This window comes from Amblyomma mixtum, chromosome 2 (assembly GCF_055824585.1).
Source record: "Amblyomma mixtum isolate Tamu chromosome 2, ASM5582458v1, whole genome shotgun sequence".
Lineage (NCBI taxonomy): Eukaryota > Metazoa > Arthropoda > Arachnida > Ixodida > Ixodidae > Amblyomma > Amblyomma mixtum.
Window position 1 is genome coordinate 321,124,567 of NC_143013.1, and position 24,448 is coordinate 321,149,014.

The following is a 24,448-nucleotide window of genomic DNA, read 5'->3' on the forward strand; positions in this document are numbered from 1 at the left end:
GTCTATGTAACTGCGAGCAAAAGCAGCAGAGAGCGAGAGAGCGCACAGATCGCACGCTGATTGGCATACTGAACGGGCGCGCCTGGGCACCCAGCACGTGTCAATCGTGCAGTGTATGGCCATTTCGTGAGTACTACTAGTACTACCTAAAGCTACGACGGATCTGTCGCGAGACGCCATAGTAATGGCGAACATTGCGGATGGAGTGGATCCAGTAGGGGCGCTTGGCGCCGCGCAGCTGCTCACAAGGCCTGCTTCCGAGTTCGGCAACGATCCCATGGTGGAATCCCTGTGGGCTATGAAAGCTGTCGAGCACATGGAGGTTTACTTCAGCCTGATCAGCGCTGTCGATCCAAAGGTCCTCAAGTTGACTCCTCACGACGACGCTATCTACAAGGACTTCAGGGAACGGTTCCCAGAGCTGAATGTCAGACATCTCGTGGAGTCGGAAATCAAAAGTGAAGAGTCCAAAAGGGAGTGGAGGGAATTCTGCACCAAGTTCGAAAACGTCGTCGAAGACTTCAACTTCGCCACTCTGGTGCGACTGGACAGCGAGAAGGACTACGCCGAAGAGAACACGACCCTTGTGCCAAGGGTGCAGTTTTACGCCTTGGAGATAGCGCGGAACAGGGAAGGTTGTAACGACAGCATACGGGAGAAATACCCTGCGAAACCAAGAAAGGTTGAGTGATGGAAGCCTGTAAAGCAATTGCCACGTTCCTCGCGGACTTCTGTCGCCGAGTGAATGTGAACGACGTTCCTGCTGTAGAGGCGGGTGGCTGCACAAGCGGCAAGCGCAGGGCGGACTATCGAATATTTGTTGGAAAGCCCAGCCTCGAGCCGCATTTGAAGTGCCTGCTTAAGGAGCTCCTCTCTGCCAGCATTGCATGGACGGTGCCTGTCGCCAAGTGCGAACTCGTGCTGTCGTCGCGTTATGTGGAGGTTTCGCTGGACCGTGCTTCAGCTTACAGGTCGCTCCTCGATTTCATATTTGGAAGCACAGGAGGGAGACGACACGATTACACGGGCGGAGAAAATGTGTTGATATTTGTTCCCCACCTCGACACCTCGTTTACAAGCGTCCGGACTGAACAACTGGCAGCCTTTGTTTCGAGGTGCTACACTGAACGATGCATGGGTGCCGTTATCTATGCCAGCAAGCCGTTTTACACACAGGGGCAACTGGATTCTGTCAGTGTAGTAACGTGCAGTGGGGACTGCCTGCGTGAAAATGACGTAGTCAACGCTGCTTTGCGCTCGAAGTTCTACGATGAGAAGGATATGAATTTTGATTTGAGGAGCTATGTCACGAGCGAGGGCCTTGATGTGGTGGGCTGCAATGCGTGCCTTGGAAAAATAAGCATCGACAGCCAAGCTTTTGTGATTGCGAGCCAGCTTGTTCACGCCGTGCAGAGTCATTGCGAACCTGCACCCGGCATCGTGCTTGTTGTGGCCCCTGCCTGCAAGAGCCTTGTGGTGCAGCAAGCTGGACTTTTGTGCCAGCTGGCAGAGAAGCTACAGGTGCTGCACTTGATGCACGAGGGCAGCGTTGAGCCTGCTGACCGTTCCTTCGATGATTACTGGCAGCAGAGGAAGGCGTTTGTGACGAAAGCCTTCCACCGTCCTCAAGCCTTTTGTTCTCCCGAGGACCTCACTTGTGCAGTCAACATGCTTGTTGGAACCGAAGTTGCATACGAGTTTCTTTCAAGCAAACAGAATGTCAAGATGAAACTTGCAGAGCGCCTGAGCCATGCTGAGAAGGGTCACTATTTTTGTCAGTACACATTGGCTAGAATTGCTGCTATAGTGAACAAGTACGAGTCTGCTGTCGAAGAAGGTGAACATTTCACTTCACTTACTTGGGCCAACTGGAAGTTAACCTTCTTGCAGGATTCAATAGGGCTTTTAGGCGGGCTAGTTGGTCTGAAGTGCAGTGAAGGAAACAATGCGAAAGACAAGGACGCAACATGACAACACAGGCGCTAAACTAACAACTGAAGTTTATTGTCGGACGAGAAGGGTTTATAGGTCACACAAAGTAGAAACAAAAGTGCACCAGTCTGGCTACTTTCAGCTGATGAAGAGCGTGAAGGATAACTTTAAAATGTCAGATGGCGTATGACGAAGATAAAACTGACATTCATGGCTAAAAAAAAAAAGACAGAAACAAGAAACAGTGGTGCACCGTGTTGTACAGTAACAGTGACGGAAGGGAATGAAAGACTGAAGTGTCATCAGAGGCGAAAGTGGCCATCCAGGTAAGCAAGTTCAGTCTTGTACCCTGCGATTCTCAGGGTACTGACACAATCTTGAGCGATCTTGTGAATGCACAGTGCCTCGTACAACCAATGTGTGTGCTTTTCTTTGTAAGTTCTTCGTATGCTGCACCAGTCCAATAGAATAGTCATCGCACAGTGCACTGCCGCACCGGTCCAATGGAATAGTTATCGCACAGTGCACTGCCACATTATTCCCAGTTCCAGTCTGGAGGTCATTCTTGTGTTCTAGCAACCAGCCGTTTAAGCAGCGGCCAGTCTGTCCCACGTAGCATCTGCCACACGAAAGGGGGATCTTGTGTACAACCCCTGTCTTACATGCGACGAAGGGCTTCCTATGCTTCTTAGCGCAGTCCGATTGGCTCTCCTGGGCCAGCTTGACCTTGCTGCAGAGCTGTGCAAGTTTGTTTGGGGCTGAGAACACCAGACACACTCTCGCTTTATGGACACTTTCTTTAACCTATGCGAAAACCGATGAATATTGGGCATTACTGCAGTCTTCACCCCTTTAGAGTCGCTCGCCTTGGTTGCAGAGTAGCCTTGAAGGTCCGATAGCAGCTTTCCGGCATTGTTTCGCAACAGATGGGCCGGGTATCCTGCCGATTCCAGCCTATCCACCTGGATGCAAAGGCTAAAACGCTTCATACTCACAGGGCCTCTTGAGGGCGCTCTTCATCACAGCCTTTATGACGCCTCGTTTCACCAACTTTGAATGCGAAGAAGTGAATGGGAGTAGCCGCTTTCACGAACATGGCTCATGATGCCTACAAACATGTTCTGGGAGGAGAAACAATCGAGGTGTAGGAATCAGATTTGGCTTTCATTTGGAACTTCCTTGGTTAACCTGAGAGGATGCAGGTTATCAGAACATACATTGAAAGTAGTTCTCCCTGATGGTGAGGCTGTTCTTGTTCGGAAAGTAATAAAAAAATCATCCACAAATGTGAACACTTTTGCCACACCCGTGTGCTGAAGGGCATCAGCTAGCAGTCTGTTGTAGCGAGCTAGAAGCAAGTTGCTGAGGGCTGGAGCCAAACATGACCCGATGCAGATGCCTTCTTTCTGGTTGTAAAGCTCGCTCTTCATAGCTCACGAAGGTGGATCTGAAGTAGAAAGTCAACAGCTCTAGGAAAGAAGAGACATTTGTTTCGCAGGCGTTTTGGAACTTGATAACTCCATAGGCCTTGATGGTTTCGTTCACAACGTCGCATAACGAGGCGTGTGGTAAAGAATAGTAAAGGTCCTTTATATCTATGGGCATCGCATGAACATGCTTGAGCTGACTGTCTTGCAGGAACTGAGATGATGCAAAGAAAAGTGCATGTGCAAGATATACAAGGTGCTGTGCATTCACAAAATCGGTCAAGATTTTGTCAGTACCCCATTACGCAGGGCACAAGAAGGAACTTGCTTACCTGGATGACCACTTTCGCCCCTGTTGACAACTCAGTCTTTAATTCACTTCTGTCACCGTTATTGTACAACACAGTGCACCACTATTTCTTGTTTCTTTATATTTTATAGCCATGAATGCCAGTTTTATCCTCGTCATACGCCATGTGACATGCTAAAGTTACCCTTCATGCTCTTCATAAGATGAAAGTAGCCAGACTGGTGCACTTTTGTTTCTACTTTGTGTGACCTATAAACCCTTCTTGTCCGACAATAAACTTCAGTTGTTAGTTTTGCGCCCGTGTAGTCATGGTGCGTCCTGTCTTTAGCGCTGTTTCTTACACTTCATTGCAAAATTCACAGTTCATTAAAATCCAGTTTAAGGACATCTTAAAATCTATTGCTGCAAAGTTCCCGATGTCAGTGCACATTAAAGAACCCCAGGTGGTCGAAATTTACGGAGCCCTTCACTATGGCGTCTCTCACAGCCTGAGCCACTTTGGAATGTTAAACCCCGTAAACCAAACCATTCAACTGGTTGAGCAGAATTTCATTTTATTGCTTGTGCCCATTTACTTAAATGTACTGCTATCAGCTGGCAGCCGCAGAGAGTTCTTGTGACCGTTGAGGTAGCAAGATATTCTGGAAAGAATATTACATGCCCTTGTCTTTCTCGGCCGTTTTGTGCCTTTTTCAGCGCTATTGTTTCATTCCAAAAAAGTTATGCACCATCTAGCCCGTCTACAAGTTTTGCTAAACTCTCTGGAGAGAAACCTTCAGTGGAATAAAAAAAGCAAGGAACCAAGGTTTATAAAGCACAGTAACAGGCTCATGTCACACTAGTTTTTTGTGGCACGCACAGTGCTCATGATGTTGCACGTGGTCAAAGCAGCTTAAAAAAATGACAATCTGAAAATTCTTGGTGTGCATCTTAAGATACTGAACGGGAATGAAAAAAGGCTGTTTCTTGACAACAAAGCTGTTCCATAGTGCTGATTGACCCATCTGTGCCGAAAGTTCAGAAATTTGAAAAAAAAAAAAAAAAATTCTTTCATATAAACTGTTTCACTCCCCAATTCAGAATTAGCCTTTTTTTGGTCGAAATATTTTTCTCAACACCGAATTTGGAGCCGTCCTATAATGCAGGCTGCTAGGCAAATTTGCTACCTGTTACATGTGGTAAAGCTTCAAATATTTTATGTAGACTTTAAATCACATTTCTCATCACGCGTGAAGTTTTCTATATAACAGTAAAAATAATGACTTGCTTTTTTAGCAGAATTACAATGTAGTCAAATTTCAAAAATGGCATCCAGAGAAGACTGGCGGATCCTACTGAATGCACAGAAAACAACCCTTGTACAGGATGTTTAGACTGTCTTGAACCTATGCTAGTGGGCGCAAGCTTTGACATAATACACTTTTAGAGTTACTGTGAAAAAAAAAAATGTAGGATGCTAGGCATATATGGATTAACAAGACTGCGGCTTACGGCTTGTCACAAACACCTTAACATCTCTAAAGGGTCTGCCACCATCTTGTAGCAGCTTGGTTTCTCAGGCATTGCGTCAGGCAAGCACCAAGCATTTTCTGCTTGGTGCTTGCAGCATACAGGGCCAGCAATAAAAGTGCAGGTCAGTCACTGCAACATGTGAACCATTTACTGTTCCTAGTTTGGCAAGTACCTCGGAATGTTAAATACTTCAGTATCGCACTAGGAAACCCTGCAGCAAGTAGTCGAGTGGCATGCAGTGCCCATGGGGACCAGCTGGCGTCCACTTATTTGTGATCCACTAAGCACCTTTGCTGTGTTGCTTGCAGGCGTGTACCCAGACCTTTGCTCCCTGCCGGACGTGGACTGTGCCCTGCTGTCTGAGGAGTCCGAGTGGCTGCTGTGGCACAGACTATGCCAGTGCTGGCAGGTGCTTGGGGAGACCATGCCTGTGCGGCTGCCCGGAAGCACCAGGGTGGAGGTGAATGCACACAGCCTCTTGCGGGCCCTGGAGGGGCTCTGCTCAGAGTTCAGCGCCTACTACAGCAAGGTGCGGGTGCTTCTGCATCCAGAGCCGCACCTCAGTGCCACAGTGTGCGCACGCGTGTGGCTCATCAAGGCCGTCCACAAGACTGTGTTGTGCGCGCTGAAGAGGTTTGGCTTGTGCGCTCTGGACCGGATGTAACTTCTCTTCCTGTTTTATTTGGGTTCCTTTGTTTGCAAACACTTATTTGCCACTGCACACCAGTGCGGTAGGCTGAGATGGTATGTCCTCACTAAAAATTTTTATTCATTAAAGTCTCTCTCTCTCTCACACTATAAATTAAAGCTGCCTTTGCAAAAGACAGGAGGAAATGCCAGTGGCCGCGACACTCTGCTGCCAACAGTCCTGGCTGGATCCCAATGGAGGTGAAACATAAATACACCCATCAATTCAGATTTCAGTGCAGTGCAGAAGGTTTTAATCTGGAGCTGTCAACTCTGGTGTGAGTCATAGCCCACTGCATTCTCATAGTGCATAAAAAATGTATCAAACGGTGCTACAAGACCTGCTGCACTGGCCCTTCGTGTCCCTTTCTACCTAAATTTGGCCAGTGATTTAAGTTCACAATCCTTTTTGGCACACAACAATAGTTTGTACTTGCCAAGCTCCAATAAAGCCATCCACATTTCTCTCAGCCCACTCCGAAGTTGCTAACATGAGCATCCGTATTTGTTGCTGTGTTCTGCGAATGTAAGGCTTGAAATGCACAGGCTGTGCAATGTGCTCGTCCATGTGTAGAGGGATGGCAATGAGATTCTTCTTTCCATGCAAAGTCTGTCTAGTGGGCATGTCCATTCAATGTCATTTTTCCGTGTTCAAACAAGTCTAATAATATTCTACACTTAAGCACTTTCAGTGCATGTGCATAACATTTGTACTGTGCAACTGCAACATACGCGAATACTGGTGCATTATTATCGAAAAAACTGCACACAAGGCATGGTGCATTATTTAAGCACAAATAAAAACATTCGACAGTGCGTCTTCGGTTGGGGATGAAAATTTAAGTGAGATATGTAGGCCGTGTTCTTGTAAGAAAACGCTATGTTTCGAAAATTACTCGGTTTCTTCATCAGGGTGCAACTGCAGGTGAGTTGTAGCTTGGCTTTTAAACGTGTGCAGTTGACCACCAGGTCAGTAAACTTAATCGTGGGTTTAGGAAGAGGGATGCGTTCCAAAAGAGCGATTGTTTCCTCAAGTCTGCTGAATGTACTACGACTCGAGCAGCAGCCTTCTGCATAGGTTACCTTTCATCTGCAGCACAAGAGTTCCATCAAAGCCAATCCTGTGGTCACATTCCTTGCAGTGCTCGGCTACCACGCTTTGCTCATCGTTAGTTTGTTGGATGTCAGCTTTGTGCTGCTTCATCCTTTTCGTGAAATTCAGTCCCAACGTATGAAGCCGGGCACTCTGAGCTGGCTTTTTTGTAGACAAGGCCTTGGGCCTTTTTTTAGGATGACAGTCTTCCGGGTGGTAGAGGAGGCGTCCAATGGTGGTGGTGGTGTGCATTGTTTGCACCCCTAACTTTACAAGAATACGGGCCAAGATTTCACAGAACCCTTTCACGTAAAGAATACATACAAATTTTGACACTGGTTTATGGTGTGCTGGGCACAGAACTGCTTTTGTTGCGTCTTTTTTGGTTTCGGATAGGTTGAATGAAGGAAATGGGTATCCATTTCTTTGGAGGTCAGCAACGACATCAGCATCTGCAGTACCACTTGCCTCGGTTGGCAGGTGCCATACCCTCCACCTTTCATGGTAACCCTTCTCCGGTGAAGGATTCTGCTCTTGCCACACCTCCTTCCTTCAATAGCAGCCACCTTACAGAGGGTTCCCATTGTAACTGCCCACTGGTTACGCCTCGGTGGGTATGCCTTCCCACGCTCGTGCCCCTCCTCCCAGGGCAACTACCCTTGGAGTGGCTCCTGTGGCACCCACCCACTGCCTCGCCATACCCTCCGCCTTTCACCGTATCCCTCTTGTTGGGGTTTCGTCTGCTCTCGCCACACCTTCCTTCAATGGTAACCACCATAAATAGGGTTCCCACAGTAACTGCCCACCGGTTATGCTTTCCCACGCTTGTGCCATACCCTCTTCCTTCTAGGGTAACTAACCTCCCAGTGGTTCCCATTGCATTGCATCCACTGGTTATGACGACTACTAAGACTCAATACCCAGGCACAGGCGCTTAACAGCTGTCATGAAACACATCTGTGAAAAATTCTTTGCTGTCACTGCACAAGCAACGCTCAAATATTCGTGTTACACACTTGTGACTGTCCTGTGAAAAAGGAACAAAAAGAACCCGGTCGTTATCTATCGATATCAACCATGTCGCAAATGCTTGCCGCACCACCACCATCGACTTGTGTAGTGCAGTGAAGCCTACCTCCTGCTATTTAAGTGGGCATTGCTTGCTGCTGGGGGGCTCAATATCCAACTGCATTTGGTATATGAAGTAAAAATTGCATGGATTGATAAAAATATTTATGGCGAGTTCAGTGTAGCCAATAATTTTTAATATTCGTGTTCCATATATTGAGGTTAATAATTCAGATTCAAGTAGCATTAATAGACAGTTTTAGTACAGCATATGCAAAACCTTTGCGTACGCAATAAAATAGCGTATGTAGAGAGCGCATTCGCAGAACGCTAAATTGGTGTGAAAATGGAAAAGTAACGAAACCAATTGCTCACTTAAAATGCATCTACACAAACAAAACTAAGGGTGTCAAGCTTATGCTGAGCACCTCACAGCACAGATCTGGTGGTCAGTCTGCGATAACTTGACCATCACAGTGTGCACAGACAGCCAGAACGTCCTCCGTGATTTTGCTACCAACATGCTCTCTGGACATATCCACGCCCAGCTAAACATCTATTTTCACCAGCAGCCAGATCTGCCTTCTGGAATGGGTACCCAGTCATCAGGGCATAGAAGGAAATGAATGGGCACCTGTCCTTGCTCGCAACTTGAGCAACCCTTCTCCTTGACCGGATGATTACAACCCCAAGGATGGGCGGACTATGCACCGAAAACACTGCCTCCTTTCTCCCCGTCCTCCTGCACATCTTACTCACCACTAATCGACTTTCATTAGACAAGAAGGAACATATTCTCTCCCATGTGACCTGTAAAAGCACCGCGCTGTCAGGTATGACAACACACACACATATTGCACATGCCACAGTCGCCACACTATTTCAAACGCCCACTACCCTATTCTTGGAAGAGCTGTGCCACTCCTCCTCTTGCACTCCGCCCAGTACAGTGGCCACAGCCATTTGTTGTTTGGCGAAATAGGCTCAGATGGTCTGACTTGATAAATGTTTTTCTCTCTCTCTCGGGTGGATGTCAAGCAGACTGGCATGATGTGGGACTTGCCAGGCCTTACTTGTAGCCCTTGATGTAATTGATGCAGCCTTCAGGTAGAAATCCCACGGTGGCAAAATAGAACGAATTTCCGTGCCCTGCATCTGCAGAAGTTGCTCAGCCTGCCACTGCCGAAAATTCTCAGAGGTAGCAAGTGTCTTACATCAGCTAAAACTGGCAGCATATTCTGCTAATTTGCTGTCCAATGTAGGTTTCATTTTGTCAGCAATTATTTGGCTTTAATATAACACGCCATGTGTTAAAAACAACACAAAACAAAGTGAACAAGGGCTGACCTGAGTCTGCTTACCCAGTGTTTCGACAACAGGGTTAGTCTTCCTCTGAGTAAAGAGGATAAATGGGGCCATCGCTCCGAGGAGGAAGCCCTGGTGAGGAGGGTATGATGTGGGAAGGGCCATTCCTTCCTCTCCCCTTTGGTGTCATTCTCATGTTCTGCCATGCTGCTCAACTGCCTAATCCCACTACCTCCCACGCCCAGTCTCCCTCTCCACCTTCCCCAACCCTTTATCAGGCCAATGGAAGCCATCCTGCCTGGTGCCGACCACCGCCCACTCTGCCAATGATGGACGCTTTGCCTAGACGAGTCCTCTTGTCGAAACGCTCGGGTCTTCCCTTGATCACTTTGTTTTGTGCCTTTGCTCAACCATGCACAGACACCTATACATGTCTGGTGTGTTAAGGACCATAAACTGACTGCTGTGCCAAGGAAACCCAAATCGTTGCCATCAGTTGGCCTGCAACAATGGCTACCACTACAACACCACGTAATAAATATCAGAAAGAACAGCAGCCATGTGGTAACAGACAAGAAGCAGGCACTCACAAATTATCACTGGACTTGTTATCCTGGTAATCTAATCGATCTGATGACGGTCGTAATGGTGAGAAACATTCCCACACATACAGACTTTCCACAGGGTGCATATGAGGCCCAGTTTCTGAGGAAATTTCAGCAGGGCTGTTCATAGTGTGCAGAGTCCAAGCTGCACCACACAACCAGGATAATGATGTGCACTGCACTGTCCGGTCTAGCCATACCACAGAGGGAAACTAACAACGTACTAACAATACTCAAGTAGCGGTCTTGCTGCAACGAAGAAAACTAATCCATTCACAGCCATCCCGAAGATTGTGCCAGATCTGCCTTATACTTCGAGGATTTGTTCAACCCAGTGGCACTTGGCTGCTGTCAATGTTTTTTAATTACCTGCACTCGGACTAAGTGCAAGGAGTACTCAGGATTGGTTTATGGGGGCTGTAATGTCCCACAGTGATTCAGGCTATGAGGGATGCCGCAGTGAAGGGCTCCGGAAATTTCTACCACCTGGGGTTCTTTAACATGCATTGACATCACACAGTACACGGGCCTCTAGAATTTTCACCTCCAATGAAATTCGACCGCCACGGCCGGATCGAACCTGCGTCTTTCGGGTCAGCAACTGAGTGCCATAACCACTAAGTCATCGCAGCGGCTAGTACTTGGGATTGATTGTTCAATGTTTCTTGTGTTGTGATTGGAGGTGTGCAAATACTGAAATTCGTTAATATGAACTGAATGCAAATATGAAGAAAAAATGCCTTTGAATATCAAATCAAATATCTGCTCAGTACGAAAACAAAATTTCAGAAAAAGATAAGTAGGCTATCTCTATTATTTTTTTTGTCATATTAGTGTATGGCTTTAGCAACAATTAAACAAAACTAGACTGACTCACCAATATGTGAAAAAAAACTGGCATGCTTAGAAATATACAATGCTTAATTATAGACAGCATAACAGTATGCATCCAGTAATGTGGTCATGGTAAATGAGCTACGAAATGAAATCCATGATCTGACATATGACCGGCAACTAAAAACATAATTGTTAATAAAGCCTCGCGAATTTGTACTTAAAAGACTGGAAAAAATGCCTGAATTATCCAAAGGACGAGTTACTAAATACCCCCGACCCCACCCTCAGGGAGAAGGAGGAAGAAGGGGGGGGGGGGGGGGGGGGGGGGAATCTGAAACATGAAGTCTTGTGAGAAGGCTTCACTGTTTCATGTCATAGTTGACCAAAATGAGATGACATTTGTGAAGGTGACAGGATGAGCGCCACAGGTGAGGGCATTAAGTATGTAACACACTGCGGAAGGTTGGAACAAAAAACCATGTTCTTTCGCATTGTGATTGTTTGAAGCGGGCGGTCGGCCATCTTGTTTTCATTAAATATACGAAAGCTCATTTGCGGTTCACACAATAAACAACAGAGAATAAAGCGAAAAGGACATCTTTGTAGAGTTTTCCTGAGGCTTAAAACTCAATCTTTGGAAAACCTGCCCAGATGTTGTGATTTTTTACACTCTCAGATTTATGAAAGTCGGTGGTATACGGCTGCTACTGAACATTCGGAAATTCTCAAATAATAACACAAACCAAATAACAAACATAGGTATTTGATTCACATTCCAAACGTCAAATATTCGCACAGCATTCGTTGTGATTGTTTCAGCTTCTAATAGTACACAGCAGGACAACAGGTCTACACAACCTTTCCAATGAACAAGAAGTCGTGGCCATTCTGTACAAAAGTGAAGTGACTTCTCAGAACCGTTGGTGATGATGACCCTGACTTAAATCATAAGAAAACGCACAAGAACATGATGGCAGCATGACACATCGCTGGCACAATGGGTTTCATTCGAGTGTGTGGCAGCCTCCTCTTTCTACTCTCCATGCCGATACAAAATATGCCAGCTGAGCAAATCCTTTGACATGGAAGTCTGTGTTGCATGCTACCAGCAGCTAACAGGTTGATGACGCATTGCTGAGACATGTTCTCTTCATCAGGAGTCCACGTTTTCAAACGACCTGTATGCTTCTTCCGACCAGCAAGGAAGAAAATCATGACAGGATATTTGAGCACTAATTCTACCCTGCGCGTGCTTTTAAAGATGAATGCAGCTGCAACAGATTCTAAGGCCATGGAAACAGTTGAACGGAGTCACCCAAGCAGAGCCATACGGCTACAGAGGAAAGCTATACAGGATGGAGAAACCAGCAGAACGGGACGTGTACACAAGAAAAGGAGTTCACACGGACCACACTGCAGACAAAACTGAAAATTTTTACCTGATCAAAGAATCGAGCAGAGCAGGGTGCACATGCGCGTGAGCAGGCAACACTGACAAAAAGAAAGCCAAAGGAAAGGAAAGGTCAGGTAAAAAAAATAGTGCTATCTTGCACGCGGAGACTATGTCCCATTTATGAATCGATATTCTTTAGAAGAAAAAATCAGGAAGACGCTTAAGCTTCGCCTTAAGTGTAGATGCCATGGCGCCTTCTTCTCCTCTTTCCTCTTCTCATTCCTTTTTTTTTCTCATTTTTCACCTAAACTCAGGTTGCAGTTGTAGTTCGTTGGCACATCGTTCTCGACCAACCCCATGCCCCGAACGCCAGCATAGCCTCCGAGCCGAACGAACGGGCACCAAGCCACAAGCTTCGTGGTGAATGCGCTTGGACGTGCGCTGCTTTGTTCGCCACTCACCGCGTGATTCCTGCGTCCCCGCACGGCCCCACTGCACCCGAACGAGACGAGAGGGAGGCGCTGCCGTCGCACGCTATCTGTTGGGGCAGTGGCGTACATTGCGAGGAGGAGGAGGGAGTGGTTTTAGTGGGCGCCACCTGATGGCGCTCCGTGCACGCCAAGCGAAGAGAAAAAGTAGCGGAAACATACTTTGCTACTCACTTAAATTTCCATGCTAATAATTACTAATATACACCACAGTACATAACTCTAAAGCACCCTCCTAAGACAACACCGTATTCACTAGACGTGCCTTTGTTCATTCCAAACCATCGAGTTGGCATGGCGGAGTGGTTAGCGTGCTCGTCTCGCACTACGGAGGCCCTGGTTCGATTTCCCAACTCGACCAAGTTCCTACTCGGTTTTATTTATTAATGCTTTTGGAATTTTTTGCTCAGAACCAATGCCGTCGACGACGACGCTGACTTTTCTGACTATCGCGTTAAAATTTGACTGACATATCACTGACACAATCAGTGGCTGACTTTTTATATTTTAAAAGCCTCCAAAAATTTCACATTCAATCTGCATTTTGCCTCGGCCGATGGTTCTCACACTGCTGAACAGGGGGGTACAGTTTTGACAATTATTGCAATGCTTTGGGAGGTTGGCCATATTATCCGGTAGCATCGATGAGCAATGCTGTGATGTGCAGAGATATGGGCATATACTAATAACGAAAGTTTTGTGGGTGCTGCAAAACACAATGTCCACACCGTATTTCACGTCCACCTTTTTGATACTACGTGAGACTTTGTACATATAGGGAATAACAGCAGGTCTCATTTCCTGATGCGGCGCTTCTTCGTTGTGAGGTGCGTGCTGTAACCTAAGCTTACCACAGATGACCAGCTTGTTCAAAGAAACTGTTCTGCATAACGTGAGGGCAGCTTTTTCCCAGGGCATTTCTTAGACAGAGATTGGCTATGCCCCTTTTCACTAGTTTTGAGTGTGACGAGATGTAGGGTAAAAGTCCTTTCTTAGTTCGACGAGCATACTTCCAGCAAACAGGGCCATCGTCAGAACAGGTGAGAAGCAAGTAAACATCTTCAAGTAAATTCTTTGATCAAGTAAAAATTTTCAGTTTTGTCTCCAGCGTCGTCCGTGTGAACTCTTCTTGTGTACGCGTCCTGTTCTGCTAGTTTCTCTACCCGATACCATGCACCAACTGGCCCAACAAGCTACGCTTCTACAAAGCTATACAGCTTTCACAGAAACTTCGTAGTTGAAGAAAAATTCGTCCCGGTCTGGGACTCGAACTGAGGACCACCACCTGTCTAAGGCAGTCGCTCCACTGAGCTGACCAGGACGGCCAGGTGAGAGCGAATCGATCAATTTCAAGTGGGGACTATGCCAGTCCAATGTTCAGGGGAATCCCCCAAGGTGGAGTAAAATTTGTAATAAAGATATTAGCAACTACAAGTTTCTGTGAAATCTGAATAGCTGTCCACTGTAGCCGCACCACTGCGCTTAGATGGATGCTAGTGAGTAATTACTACCTTCAAATCTACTCCACCTTGATAGATGCCCTTTAAGCATTGGATCATGGAAATAGCTTAGCAACTTTAATTTAACAGTGTTATGACAACAGTCTTTATGGTTTCAAAAGCAATGTCAACCAAACATGTTCTCACAATTGAACAGTGCTGCAGGGCCATAACTCGTGATGTGGTAAAAGCGTCATCAGACATCTGTCGTGACATGCTTTTTTACATTTCTCGCTCATATTTGGCACTCACTGATAGTTCGTCTCACTAGCCTTGCTCCATGTGTAGAAGTGACAAAATAAGCAGATTCAGGCCCTTCAGTCAAACACATTGTGTGCCTTCACGACAATCACTGAGAATCTGAGAAGCAGGGCAAATTCAGTTACATCAGAGTTATATACGCAGAGAAAAGATGACCACAGTTGCCCGAGATAATTCTGTGGTCACATCTGAGGCATAGACTCGCACTCAGCGCAATGAATGCGCTCCACCACAAGCATCGAGTGCCCCTTTCATCCCAGTGACAAAACACACAAACAATGCCTGGCTCCAGATACGGAAGAGATGATGCAAAAAGAAAGAATCTCATTAGTGCACCACTGCTCAAAATGCCAGCACCGATGTCATCCGCACACTGTATAAAATAAAGGCCTGTACATTAAACCTGCTCACTGTGTTGAGCAGTCTAAGAAGTAAAGAAACAGACACAACGTGATGAAACCAGCAATCAGGTGGTGTCCAGCCGAATGGTCCTCAGCTTCTGTCTGTCTGCGAGGATGCATGCCGCCTCATTGGATCCACCACAGTAGTGTGAAGACGAGAACACAGTCAGCAGCTTGCCCTTCTGTTGCACCTGCAGAAGGAGACAGGCCAGTGTGAGATGCCCGACGGTCAGTTCGGCTACATCCCCCCACCTCACCCTCGGCTACTTCTGGAATCCACATCTTTACTCTGCACTACATGCCTGGCCCACATCCAATTCCTCCTTCTCTTGGCCGCAGCTGTGATGTAATTAACGTTCAACTAGTGCCCCCCCCACTGCGCAGGATGTGGAGGTCCTCGGAAAGGTGCACTGCAGCGACCACAGAATGATAAAGTAACAAATTTGCCTAGATTTGAAGAGGGAACGGAAGAAATTAGTGAAGCAGAAGCCCATTAACGGGTTAGCAATTAGAGGGAAAGTACAGGAATTCAGAATTTCGCTACAGAGCAGATATTCGGCTTTAAGTGAGGCAGACAATTTTAATGTTCGAACAATGAATGATATTCTCACGGCTATCAGCACAGAGTGCGCCATAGAAGTAGGTGGTAGAATGGTTCCACAGGGTACCGGCAAACTTGAACGGCACTTTCTGAAGCCATGTTAAAAGTCATGCAACAAATTATGCTTTGTGAAAAACGACACAATTCTAGTGTGCATTATTTTTCTATACATTTGGAGAATATGGGGAGCATCGAGATTGGACGGTAATTAGCGAGATTGTTTCGTTCCCCATGTTGGAAAATAGGCGCAATGCAGGCAATTTTCATTGCATTTGGAAATGTTCCTGCAGAGAGAATTAAGTTGTAGAAAATGGCATATCACGTCAAGGACATACTTTAATGGTTTAACTTGCATACCGTCTGGGTCTCCAGAATCACAATTTTTAATAGTGGTGAATATCTCTTCATGATCCGCGGGAGAAAGAAACATGGACTGTCCAGTAATCTTCAGGAGTAAACACTCATCACGGTAATGATCGACATTGTCATGTAAGTCACTGTATTGTCATGTGAGTCACTGCATTAGGCTGGTCAATGAAAAATTTATTGAAGGCTTTAGCAAGTACGCCTTCCTACACTCTCGCCATACCCTCCTCCTTCTCCCTCCAGGGTAACTACCCTCCGGAAGGTTGCCCTCCTCCTTGCACGGCAAACATTCTCCGGTTGGGGATTTCTCCGCTTGATTAACGAGGAAAGACGGGCTAGTAGGGGCTTTTGATTCACGTGGCTACTAGCACTAAAAAAGCACAAGGGAGAGTGTGTGTCCCGCGGGTATCTTTTCGCTGTCCCTAGTGTCTCCACTTCCACCCCTTCCAGATAGTTACCGTTGTAACCATCCTCGTCCTTCCAAGGTAACTACCCTCTGGGTAGATTCCATGTCTACTCTTCAGAGTAATGCCTCTTCTCTCTTCAAGAAAAACGACCAATTCAGGCTGTTGGGTTTAATGTCATAATGCTGACCAAAATGTGGTCTTCATTTTTACATATATATGGTAATCTGGTGCTGTATGCTTTGTATGTGTGAAGTTGTACCCATTACATCCCTATGCATATATATGTTGTGTTGCGGTCTCAAGTGGACCAGGAGGGACGGGCCTTGTCAGACTTGCTATACCTTTTGCCCTCTGCCTCAGGTATGTATCCATGGTTGGAATAACAACTCTTTTCTTCAAGTGAAATCATTACTCCCCCTCTCCTTCTCTCCGTGGATGAGGAAAAGCGCCATATCACAATACCTCCATGCCGTAATAATCCTGGCAGTTACACTGACAGCACACACACAACACTTTGTGTCTGAAATGTACCCGTTAGCCATGTGTGCTCAGCTATGTTTTTTAAAAACACCACCACATAGGCCCTTCTAGTGCCTAGCATCAAATCATCTTTTAACAAATGCATGAGTCTAGGAGATTGGTTTACTGGTTTATTGCAGTTTAACGTCCCAAAGTGACTCAGGCTATGAGGGAAGCCGTAGTGAAGGGCTCCAGAAATTTCGACCACCTGGGGTTCTTTAACGTGCACTGACATCGCACAGTGCACGGGCCTCTAGAATTTCACCTCCATCAAAATTCGGCCGTCGCGGCCGGGATCGAACCCACGTCTTTCGGGTCAGCAGCCGAGCGCCGCAACCACTGAGCCACTGCGGCGGGGGCATGAGTCTAGGAGAGAACTGCACACTCATGGTCCTGCAAACGTCTCACTGCAGCACAGAAACTTCCTGCGTTCTGGCACCAGAAAAAAATTAACTTGCAAACGACCGCTATATCTTGAGAGCAAAACTCTGACAACAACGCCCGAATGCAGTGACGACACTCAGACAGCATAGCAAACGATGTGGTTGCACATGCACCCCAATCCTCCAGTGACTAGTGTCGAAAATCACTACTCTGTCCACCATTCCAGTGCAAGACTGTGGGAGGCCAAGGGTGGTGCTGTGATGTCACGTACTCTGTGCTGGGTGGCGGCATGGCGCACAGATGCAATGACAGCACCACACTTGGATCCACACCATGTGACAAAACAGCAAGCACTGTACGAGGGGGTACCCAAAAGAAACTGGACTAAATTTTTTGGTCGGCAAAGCTTCTGTGGTACCGCGTTTTGCCACTAGGAGCGCATAGAACGAACATTCCAGAGTCAGTAAGCCGAGTGCCGTCGTTGAAGGAGGTCAGACTAGTTTAGGCAGAGTTTTAGAGTGACGACTGTTTTGTGTGAATGTCGTTTTTGTAATGGCTGATTTTCGTGAAGAGCGTGCGCCGGTGAAATTCTGATTTTTGCTCGGAAAAAGTTGGAAACTCTTGAAATATTAAGAAAGATGTACAAGTACGATGCTATGGAGACAACTCAAGTGTTCCTGAATCGAATCCAGAATCCAAGCAACAATCATGCCAATGGAAAACTTCAAATTCACCTCGCCTCAAGAAAGCTCGTCAGGTGAAACCAAACCTCAAAACAGTGCTGATTTGTTTTTTCGACGTGAGAGGAGTCGTCCATTGAGAATTTGTTCCGCAGGGTCAGACAGTTAGCCAGGCTTTCAACTTGGATGTTTTGAAAAGATTGGGCAACAGTGTGCGGTGGAAGCGGCCAGATTTGTGGCGGTCGGGTGACTGGTTTTTCCATCATGGCAATGCCCCTGCTCACACAGCCCTGTCTCTACGACAATTTTGGACCAAAAATGGCATGACCCCTATTCCTCAGCCCTCATACTCTCCCGACCTTGCCCCGTGCTACTTTCTTTGTTTCCTAGAATGAAAAAATAGGTGAATGGAAAGCGTTTCGCTGATGCTGCTGAGGTGAAGAAAAAAACGACGGAAGCATTGTCAAGCATCACAAAAGATGAATTTAAACAATATTTCGAAAAATGGAATGAAAGATTCGACAAGCCTATCATTGCAAGTGGGGAATACTTTGAAGGAGATTGAAGGTCTGTGCTTAAAATGTGAACAAATAAGTTCAAACAAAAATAAGTCCGCTTTCTTTTGGGTACCCCCTTGTATTGCAGCGTATTCTTCAAGTGCTGCTCAGATTTACAATACAAATTATCAGCTGCCCCGAACTTCCTACCACGACTAACACTGTGGTAGGGGAAAGGAGCCCTACCTGGAATCCTGCTTGCTGGACCTCATGTGCCCGGACGACATGTGAGAGCTCGTTGCGGCTGAGGAACTCCTCGAGGGCTTCAGCACTGAACATGTGCGCGGTGCCCCGCTTAGAGTTGGGCAGGAAGTCCTTCTGGGCGTCCACTATGGCTTCACTGCTGCAAGGCAGGCAGTTCATTTAGTGCAGTGTGGGGAACGCTACTCTTTCGCATCTTGAAATATCAGCCTCACAAATTATACTCCAAAAGGTGTCTGGCAATGCTTCTCTTGATAGTTCCTGAATTCAGATGTACCGCATCCTGCGCATGAAATGTCGGAGAAAGGGCCACACCGTGAACCATCACGCAAGCCTGTGCTAGCCACGAGGTGCGTCCCATGCCTCAACTTTGAGGTGGAGGTGGGGTTCACTTTCCAAGCCTCACAGGCGTCAACATCAGTGCCTGCCATCATGTCACACATTGGGCTTTCTCAGCCGCATTCTCCGCACTACTGCGTTGCTACACAGAACTGCTTTTCGGCACAGATGAGTTCATCATTTGTTTAGTGGAGTTCAGACTGCAAAATAAGACTTCTGCCATGCTGCTCTTGTCTTGAGACACAAAGTCACCTGCTGCCGTCCCATTACAAGTGTCACTGGAAGTTCAGAGAACTGGTTCCAAAGATCATCAACATCTGCCTCACGAAATAAACCATAAGTGTCATCTTATCTGGGAACACAAAAAGCATTATGTCAGAAGCAATTCTGGACAGTTTTCATTTTTAATGTTGTTCCACAATCCACTCAAGAAAGAAAGGCAGACTGCGAAAGCCGAGCCTGTTGAGAATAAAAGTGAAGTCCTTACGCTCAATCGTGGGATTGAAGATAAAGGAGTGTTTCATGATCGAACATTTAGTAAATGCCTGCACACAGCACCTTTGACAACTTCGTACACAGCTGTGCACGCACGTCTTCTTCTCCACCTTCACACTGACGCTAGACTCGTTCTTTAAAGTGGCACTCAATGTGCTTGTTGGGATGTCATGTGAAGCAGTGAATGGATTTCTTCCCACCTTTAAGACCCTTTCACCTTTGCCAAGGAGGGGAAGGTTTTGCTGTTTTGCGGTTGTCGCCACTCTGCACACCGCCATGCAAAAACTGTCCCACCACAGATCACACGTGCGACCTAAGTGGGACAGACTCTGTTTGGCTGGCAGGTGCAAGCAGAATTCACACCATTATTGGCTGGCACGTATTACACAGAACTTGTTTGGGGGGAGGGGGAGAGGGGGGGAGATAAAATGGCACATGCAAGGGTGCCATTTTATCTCCATTTGCTTATGCAACTGCATCATTCTGCGTTTATTCCTTTGAGCTGCGCACACGCCGTCACACCATCACGCAGGGAACTGCATGATGAGGGGGTCTGTGCACGGGGGAGGGGAAGGATCATGCGTAGATTCATATCTGCCGCAAGTTGCGGGGTTAAGGAATACTCAACAGATATACTGCATACACTTCCCATTATGAACTTTGTGAAGTTTCTTAGGAATTGTTTCCGAAATTTCCGCGTAATTTGCAACCCATTTTTTGAAGCCTTAATTTTAGGAGAAAAAAAAAAAAAGAAGTGCACAAATTACGCGAGTAAATACAGTACATAAAGGATCATTTGATCAATGTCCAATATAATTGGGTTTAACTGCACTGCAAGTGAGGACTGATGGTTAAATCCAGATATAATTCCTGAGGCTTGTCCAAAGGACCATCAGAGTGATGGCATGCTGTTCAGTTTCGCAACAGGTTTCATGCTAAAATTTCAATGCTTCACAAAGCAACAGCTGAGCCAAAATTTACCTGCTTTCGAAATGCAAGGCTGCAGTGCAGTTACTCAGTCCACAGAAACTAAAGGCTTTAATGCTTCTATTTCCTATGATACCACTGTGGAACAAATTCTATGCCAGTGACTTCAAACACAGGGCCCTGCATAAATGGAAGAGTGACATAAGTGCAAACTGTACCGTAAGCGAAAGCTGTACTTCAACAGGGCACAAGCTGTATGCTGCATGTCTCACAACTCTGAATGGCTCAAGCCGTTTTACACAAAGAAGGGGCACACCAGTGACTTCGTACAAGGACCGGCACATATCGTTACTTCAGTCTTTTGAACATATTAGACACCTTGTAGTACAACTAAAAATTGCTGCAAGAAGTGTTACTGAAAGACTCAAAAGCTTCACACTTTTTCAGAATCTTTTTTGTTTTTTTTCCTTCCAAGAAGGATCTCATTGAAGTGTGCACCTGTGCTTGTAAAAAGCATAGGCCATCAAGGAGGAGTGAAATATAGAAACACACTGATAGGTGGCTCTGCACTCAGAAACAGGGCACATGAAGGGAGACACGCTCCTGTACATAGCATTAATAAACTCTGAAGCAGCTTAGCTACGGGGTCAGCAAAAAGTGCCATTACGAAATGGGATCGCTCCACATGAGTTCCCAGGCGAGCGATGACTGGTTCTCGGGGTCACTCAGAGGCTTGGGGATCTGGTTGATGGCAGACAGGTAACCGCCACCCAGCCACGGCGGAGGAATGCCACCATGCACACAGAACACCTGCACAACAGGAAGGGTAATTTCATCTGCTGAGAGCTGACGTTACCAGCAGGGGTAAGCAAATATACAAATTTTTGGGAATACGACTCGAACAACACATGACTGGCAACTAAAAATTATGGCTAGTAACAACCTCATTATTTCAAATCTCAAAGGACTGGAAGAAATGCCCATATGTATTATCCAAAGGTCGGTTTATCAATCCCCCCCCCCCCCCCCCCCACCAAAAAAAAAGATGCCAAAAATACGGTGAAGCCTTATGAGCAGACTCTGTCGCACAAACGCTGAAAAACGCATGACGAGTGCGTAGTTTCAGCGCACTGGACGAACAACGCAAGAGAAATGTGCATTGGCATGGCGGGAGTGCTTTTAAAAAGGGAAATGAGCAGCAGTGCGCCAGTTGGCGGCCGAAAGCGGCGCGGAGCTCGGTTCAGGCGACCAGCAAATGCGGACAGCTGCCGTCGCCATGGACTGCAGCAAAGCTCAAAACCGAAAGCCAGGCCATTTTGTGGCCTTGTGACAGGGGTCAAGCCAGCTGATAAGCGCTTTTAAAGTTTCGTGAGTTAGTTGGGATGTTTACGTGATTGCTTGCACCGTTGAGACACTTCGACTCGCCTCTTCACGAGCCTCATGCAAAGTTCCGCAAGCGGGCTTTCCCGCATACCACAGTTGACCAAAACGAGATGGCGGAGCTGACATGAGGAGAGTTAAGAAGGCGACAAGACGAATGCCATGGGCATGTGCGTTAAGTATGTAACATACTATGGTAGGATTAAAGAAAAAAACCCCGCTCCTTCTAGTTCGAAGCAGGTGGTCAGCCATCTTGTTCACATCAGGTGTGGAAAAGGCCACTTGCAGATTGCGCACGAGGTCGAGCAGAGCAGCGGCCGGAGCAGGAAGTGAAGAGGACGCATCTGCATTGTTTTCTCAATCGTTGCATAATTGTGGTCTTGCCATGATCAAAAGTCACGCTGGCAGTACGCCTTAACAAATAAAAATTAATAACATCATTTTGGAAGGTCACCCCTCATGGATAGCATAAATAACTACTTAGTGCACGCATGAGACAGACCAGGTTGGAGATGAAGGTGACTATGACAAAACTACAGCCAAACAAATTCTCTTGTGCTGTTTGATGTTCTGATTGTGTTGAGCCTCAAATAATGCCACTACCCTGGGTGCAGTCTTTTTTTTCTTCCTGACCATCGGCACAGTTTGATTTTGCACTATCGTCATAATACTATATACATACATAAAGCTAGTTTTCTATGATCTCGCGACAAATTGCGGATTAAAGCATTTTCCGCAGAATTCTGCCCTGGCAGCCAAATTCTCATTTTTTGATACAACTGTTCCGGACATCAGTAGGGAAGACAGAACAATGCAAAAATGACTAATTTACCTTATTTGCATAATTATAACATGAGGGGGAGTTTGAGACACCAGAAAAATTTGGAAAAGATTGTTATGATTATAACAAAATCCCAAACTGCTCAGGCAGGTTTCTACCAACACAGAGTTTGCAAGCATGCCTAGATTTAGTGTAGAGTCACCGGTGCTAGCTGCCGAGTGGCAAGTGCACCCGAAAACTGTTCGAGAACTGAAATCTAGTGAGGGTAACCTCACACAGTTTCTTTCTAAGGAAGACTAACAAGGTGATGATTTCGCCACCCTGTCTATCTTGGCTGGAATGAAAGAAGTTACTCCAACACTCTATTCCACTGTTCTCAAATATTACTCTACCAACTCTGTTGACGGCGTGGGACTGTTCAGTCATTATGAAGATCTAGTACCAAAATGTGCCATTATTTGAGTAAAGATATATCTACGCATTACCTGACGCTGAGTTACACAGCCACCTATAAGCTTGAAGAGGGACCTACATGTGCTCAAAAAATAAACTTGCATGTTTCTTTCATGCATCTTATGTTTGCCATGGAATTTCCCGGATTCTTAATTCTGTATCTGCAGAATTTACACTGATTCTTCATTCTCCATCGCTCAGAATTTAGAATTTTCTGCCACAGAAAGGTAGTGTCTTTACACATAGATATATATTTTGCAAAGTCTCTAACTCTCCCCTTGCACTATATTCCTACTAATATGGCACATCCAAACATCCCCATGATTAGGCCTTGGCAATGCGAGGTCCAAAGAACTAAAGCTGCTTGTGGGAGAAGCACTTTCTGCAGCATGGGTGGCAAGGAGCCTGCGAATGATGTGCCTCTCTACACCAGGATGTCCGAAGTGCACAGGAGCTTCTGGAACAGTCCTGGGGAACAGACCTTTGTGTCGACCACCGCAGCTATCGGCATGACGTCAAAGCAGGCGTTGATCTGCTCCCAGACTTCCACGCCAACACGGTCACCGAACTTGTTCACGCACTCACTGAGGGGAGAGAAGAAAATGCACCCTGCATTACAGGGCCATTGCATTACTAGGTGGGCAGTGCTTACTTGTAGAAGGTGAACATCTTCTGCACATTCCGCACCTCGTGGTTGCCTCGGAGCAGGAAAAACTTGTCGGGAGCCAGGATCTTTTGTGCAAACAAATGCGCAATCACCTGCCCAACAAAGAGCAGCCTTTGCAGCACACAGAATGCACATCGATGCCCCCCCCCCACTCCCCCTAGCGAGCAAACCTGGAAAGCATGACTTCATCACATGGCTACCTACCACCTTTATGTACACAAGCAATTTAATTTTTTAATGCGGACATGCATTCTTGTAATCGCTGCCCAACTTCCAACCAAATACAGTCGAACCCGGATATATCAAACCCGCATATTTCGAATTATTGGCTATATCGAACACACAGATTACTCCCTTGAAAATACTGTGTAAAAGTATAGGACACTTGCGTTGTACATTGAATTCCATTTTCGCCGGTCATTGGATATATCGAACACCGTGCCGCGTCGCGCCCCTGGAAGGTGCGCTTCCCCCAAAGACAATTCTGTCCGGTCCTCAGCCGCCTCAGCGGAGAACATTTCCGCAGTCAGTCAGGAGGCGCAGGGCCTTTCTTTTTTGTTCCCAGTTTTCGTGCCCCACCGGCGCGAGCATTCCCGCTCTTCCTGTCCCGCCGGCGTGTGCTTGGTCAAGGTCATTGGAGCTCAGCGAAGAGAGTGCATGGCATGGAGATGCTCGGCGATGTTTCCAAGCCACGCTTTCTGGGGAAAGGAAGAGGGAGAAAACGGTTGCTCGTGGGTCTAGGGAGAAGAGAGAGCCCAGAAAAAAAAAAAGCGATGCCCAGAGCGCCGATATTTCTCCCTGCTCTTTCTTTTCCCTCTGTCGTTCCTTCGGAGCCGCGTTGACTGCTGCTCGCATAGGCTTCGCTCGGACCGC

At 46.6% G+C, this 24,448-nt stretch overlaps 3 protein-coding genes across 6 annotated transcripts in view; 2 read left to right on the forward strand and 1 right to left on the reverse strand.

The window, feature by feature from the left end:
• Positions 1–24,448, reverse strand: part of LOC149365158 (uncharacterized) — a 47,536-nt gene that overhangs the window by 495 nt on the left and 22,593 nt on the right. For 2 of the 4 annotated variants that reach the window (XM_089575254.1, XM_089575255.1), the window contains exons 13-17: positions 23,561–23,667; positions 23,390–23,492; positions 20,962–21,104; positions 18,519–18,675; positions 14,863–15,009 (exon numbers count right to left, since the gene is read on the reverse strand). In XM_089575254.1, the coding sequence (XP_089431380.1) occupies positions 14,884–15,009; positions 18,519–18,675; positions 20,962–21,104; positions 23,390–23,492; positions 23,561–23,667 (636 nt within the window). In that variant the 3' untranslated portion in view covers positions 14,863–14,883. Of the gene's footprint in view, positions 1–14,862; positions 15,010–18,518; positions 18,676–20,961; positions 21,105–23,389; positions 23,493–23,560; positions 23,668–24,448 lie in introns of those variants that run through there. The other 2 variants (XM_089575256.1, XM_089575257.1) reach the window with 2 other exon arrangements.
• On the forward strand, positions 35–691 carry LOC149365159 (protein PBDC1). The gene has a single exon (XM_089575264.1). It carries the CDS (start codon positions 185–187, stop codon positions 689–691), a length of 507 nt encoding a protein of 168 aa, XP_089431390.1. The 5' UTR covers positions 35–184.
• Positions 691–6,343, forward strand: LOC149365160 (DALR anticodon-binding domain-containing protein 3). The gene is made up of 2 exons (XM_089575258.1): positions 691–1,837; positions 5,490–6,343. The coding sequence occupies exons 1-2, from the start codon at positions 691–693 to the stop codon at positions 5,843–5,845; spliced, it is 1,503 nt and encodes a 500-aa protein (XP_089431384.1). The 3' UTR covers positions 5,846–6,343.

Coding starts and splice junctions, on each gene's coding strand:
- LOC149365159 (XM_089575264.1), top strand. CDS start 185: ATGGCGAACATTGCGGATGGAGTGGATCCAGTAGGGGCGCTTGGCGCC.
- LOC149365160 (XM_089575258.1), top strand. CDS start 691: ATGGAAGCCTGTAAAGCAATTGCCACGTTCCTCGCGGACTTCTGTCGC. Junction 1,838..5,489: donor CGAGTCTGCTGTCGAAGAAG/GTGAACATTTCA, acceptor TGTTGCTTGCAG/GCGTGTACCCAGACCTTTGC.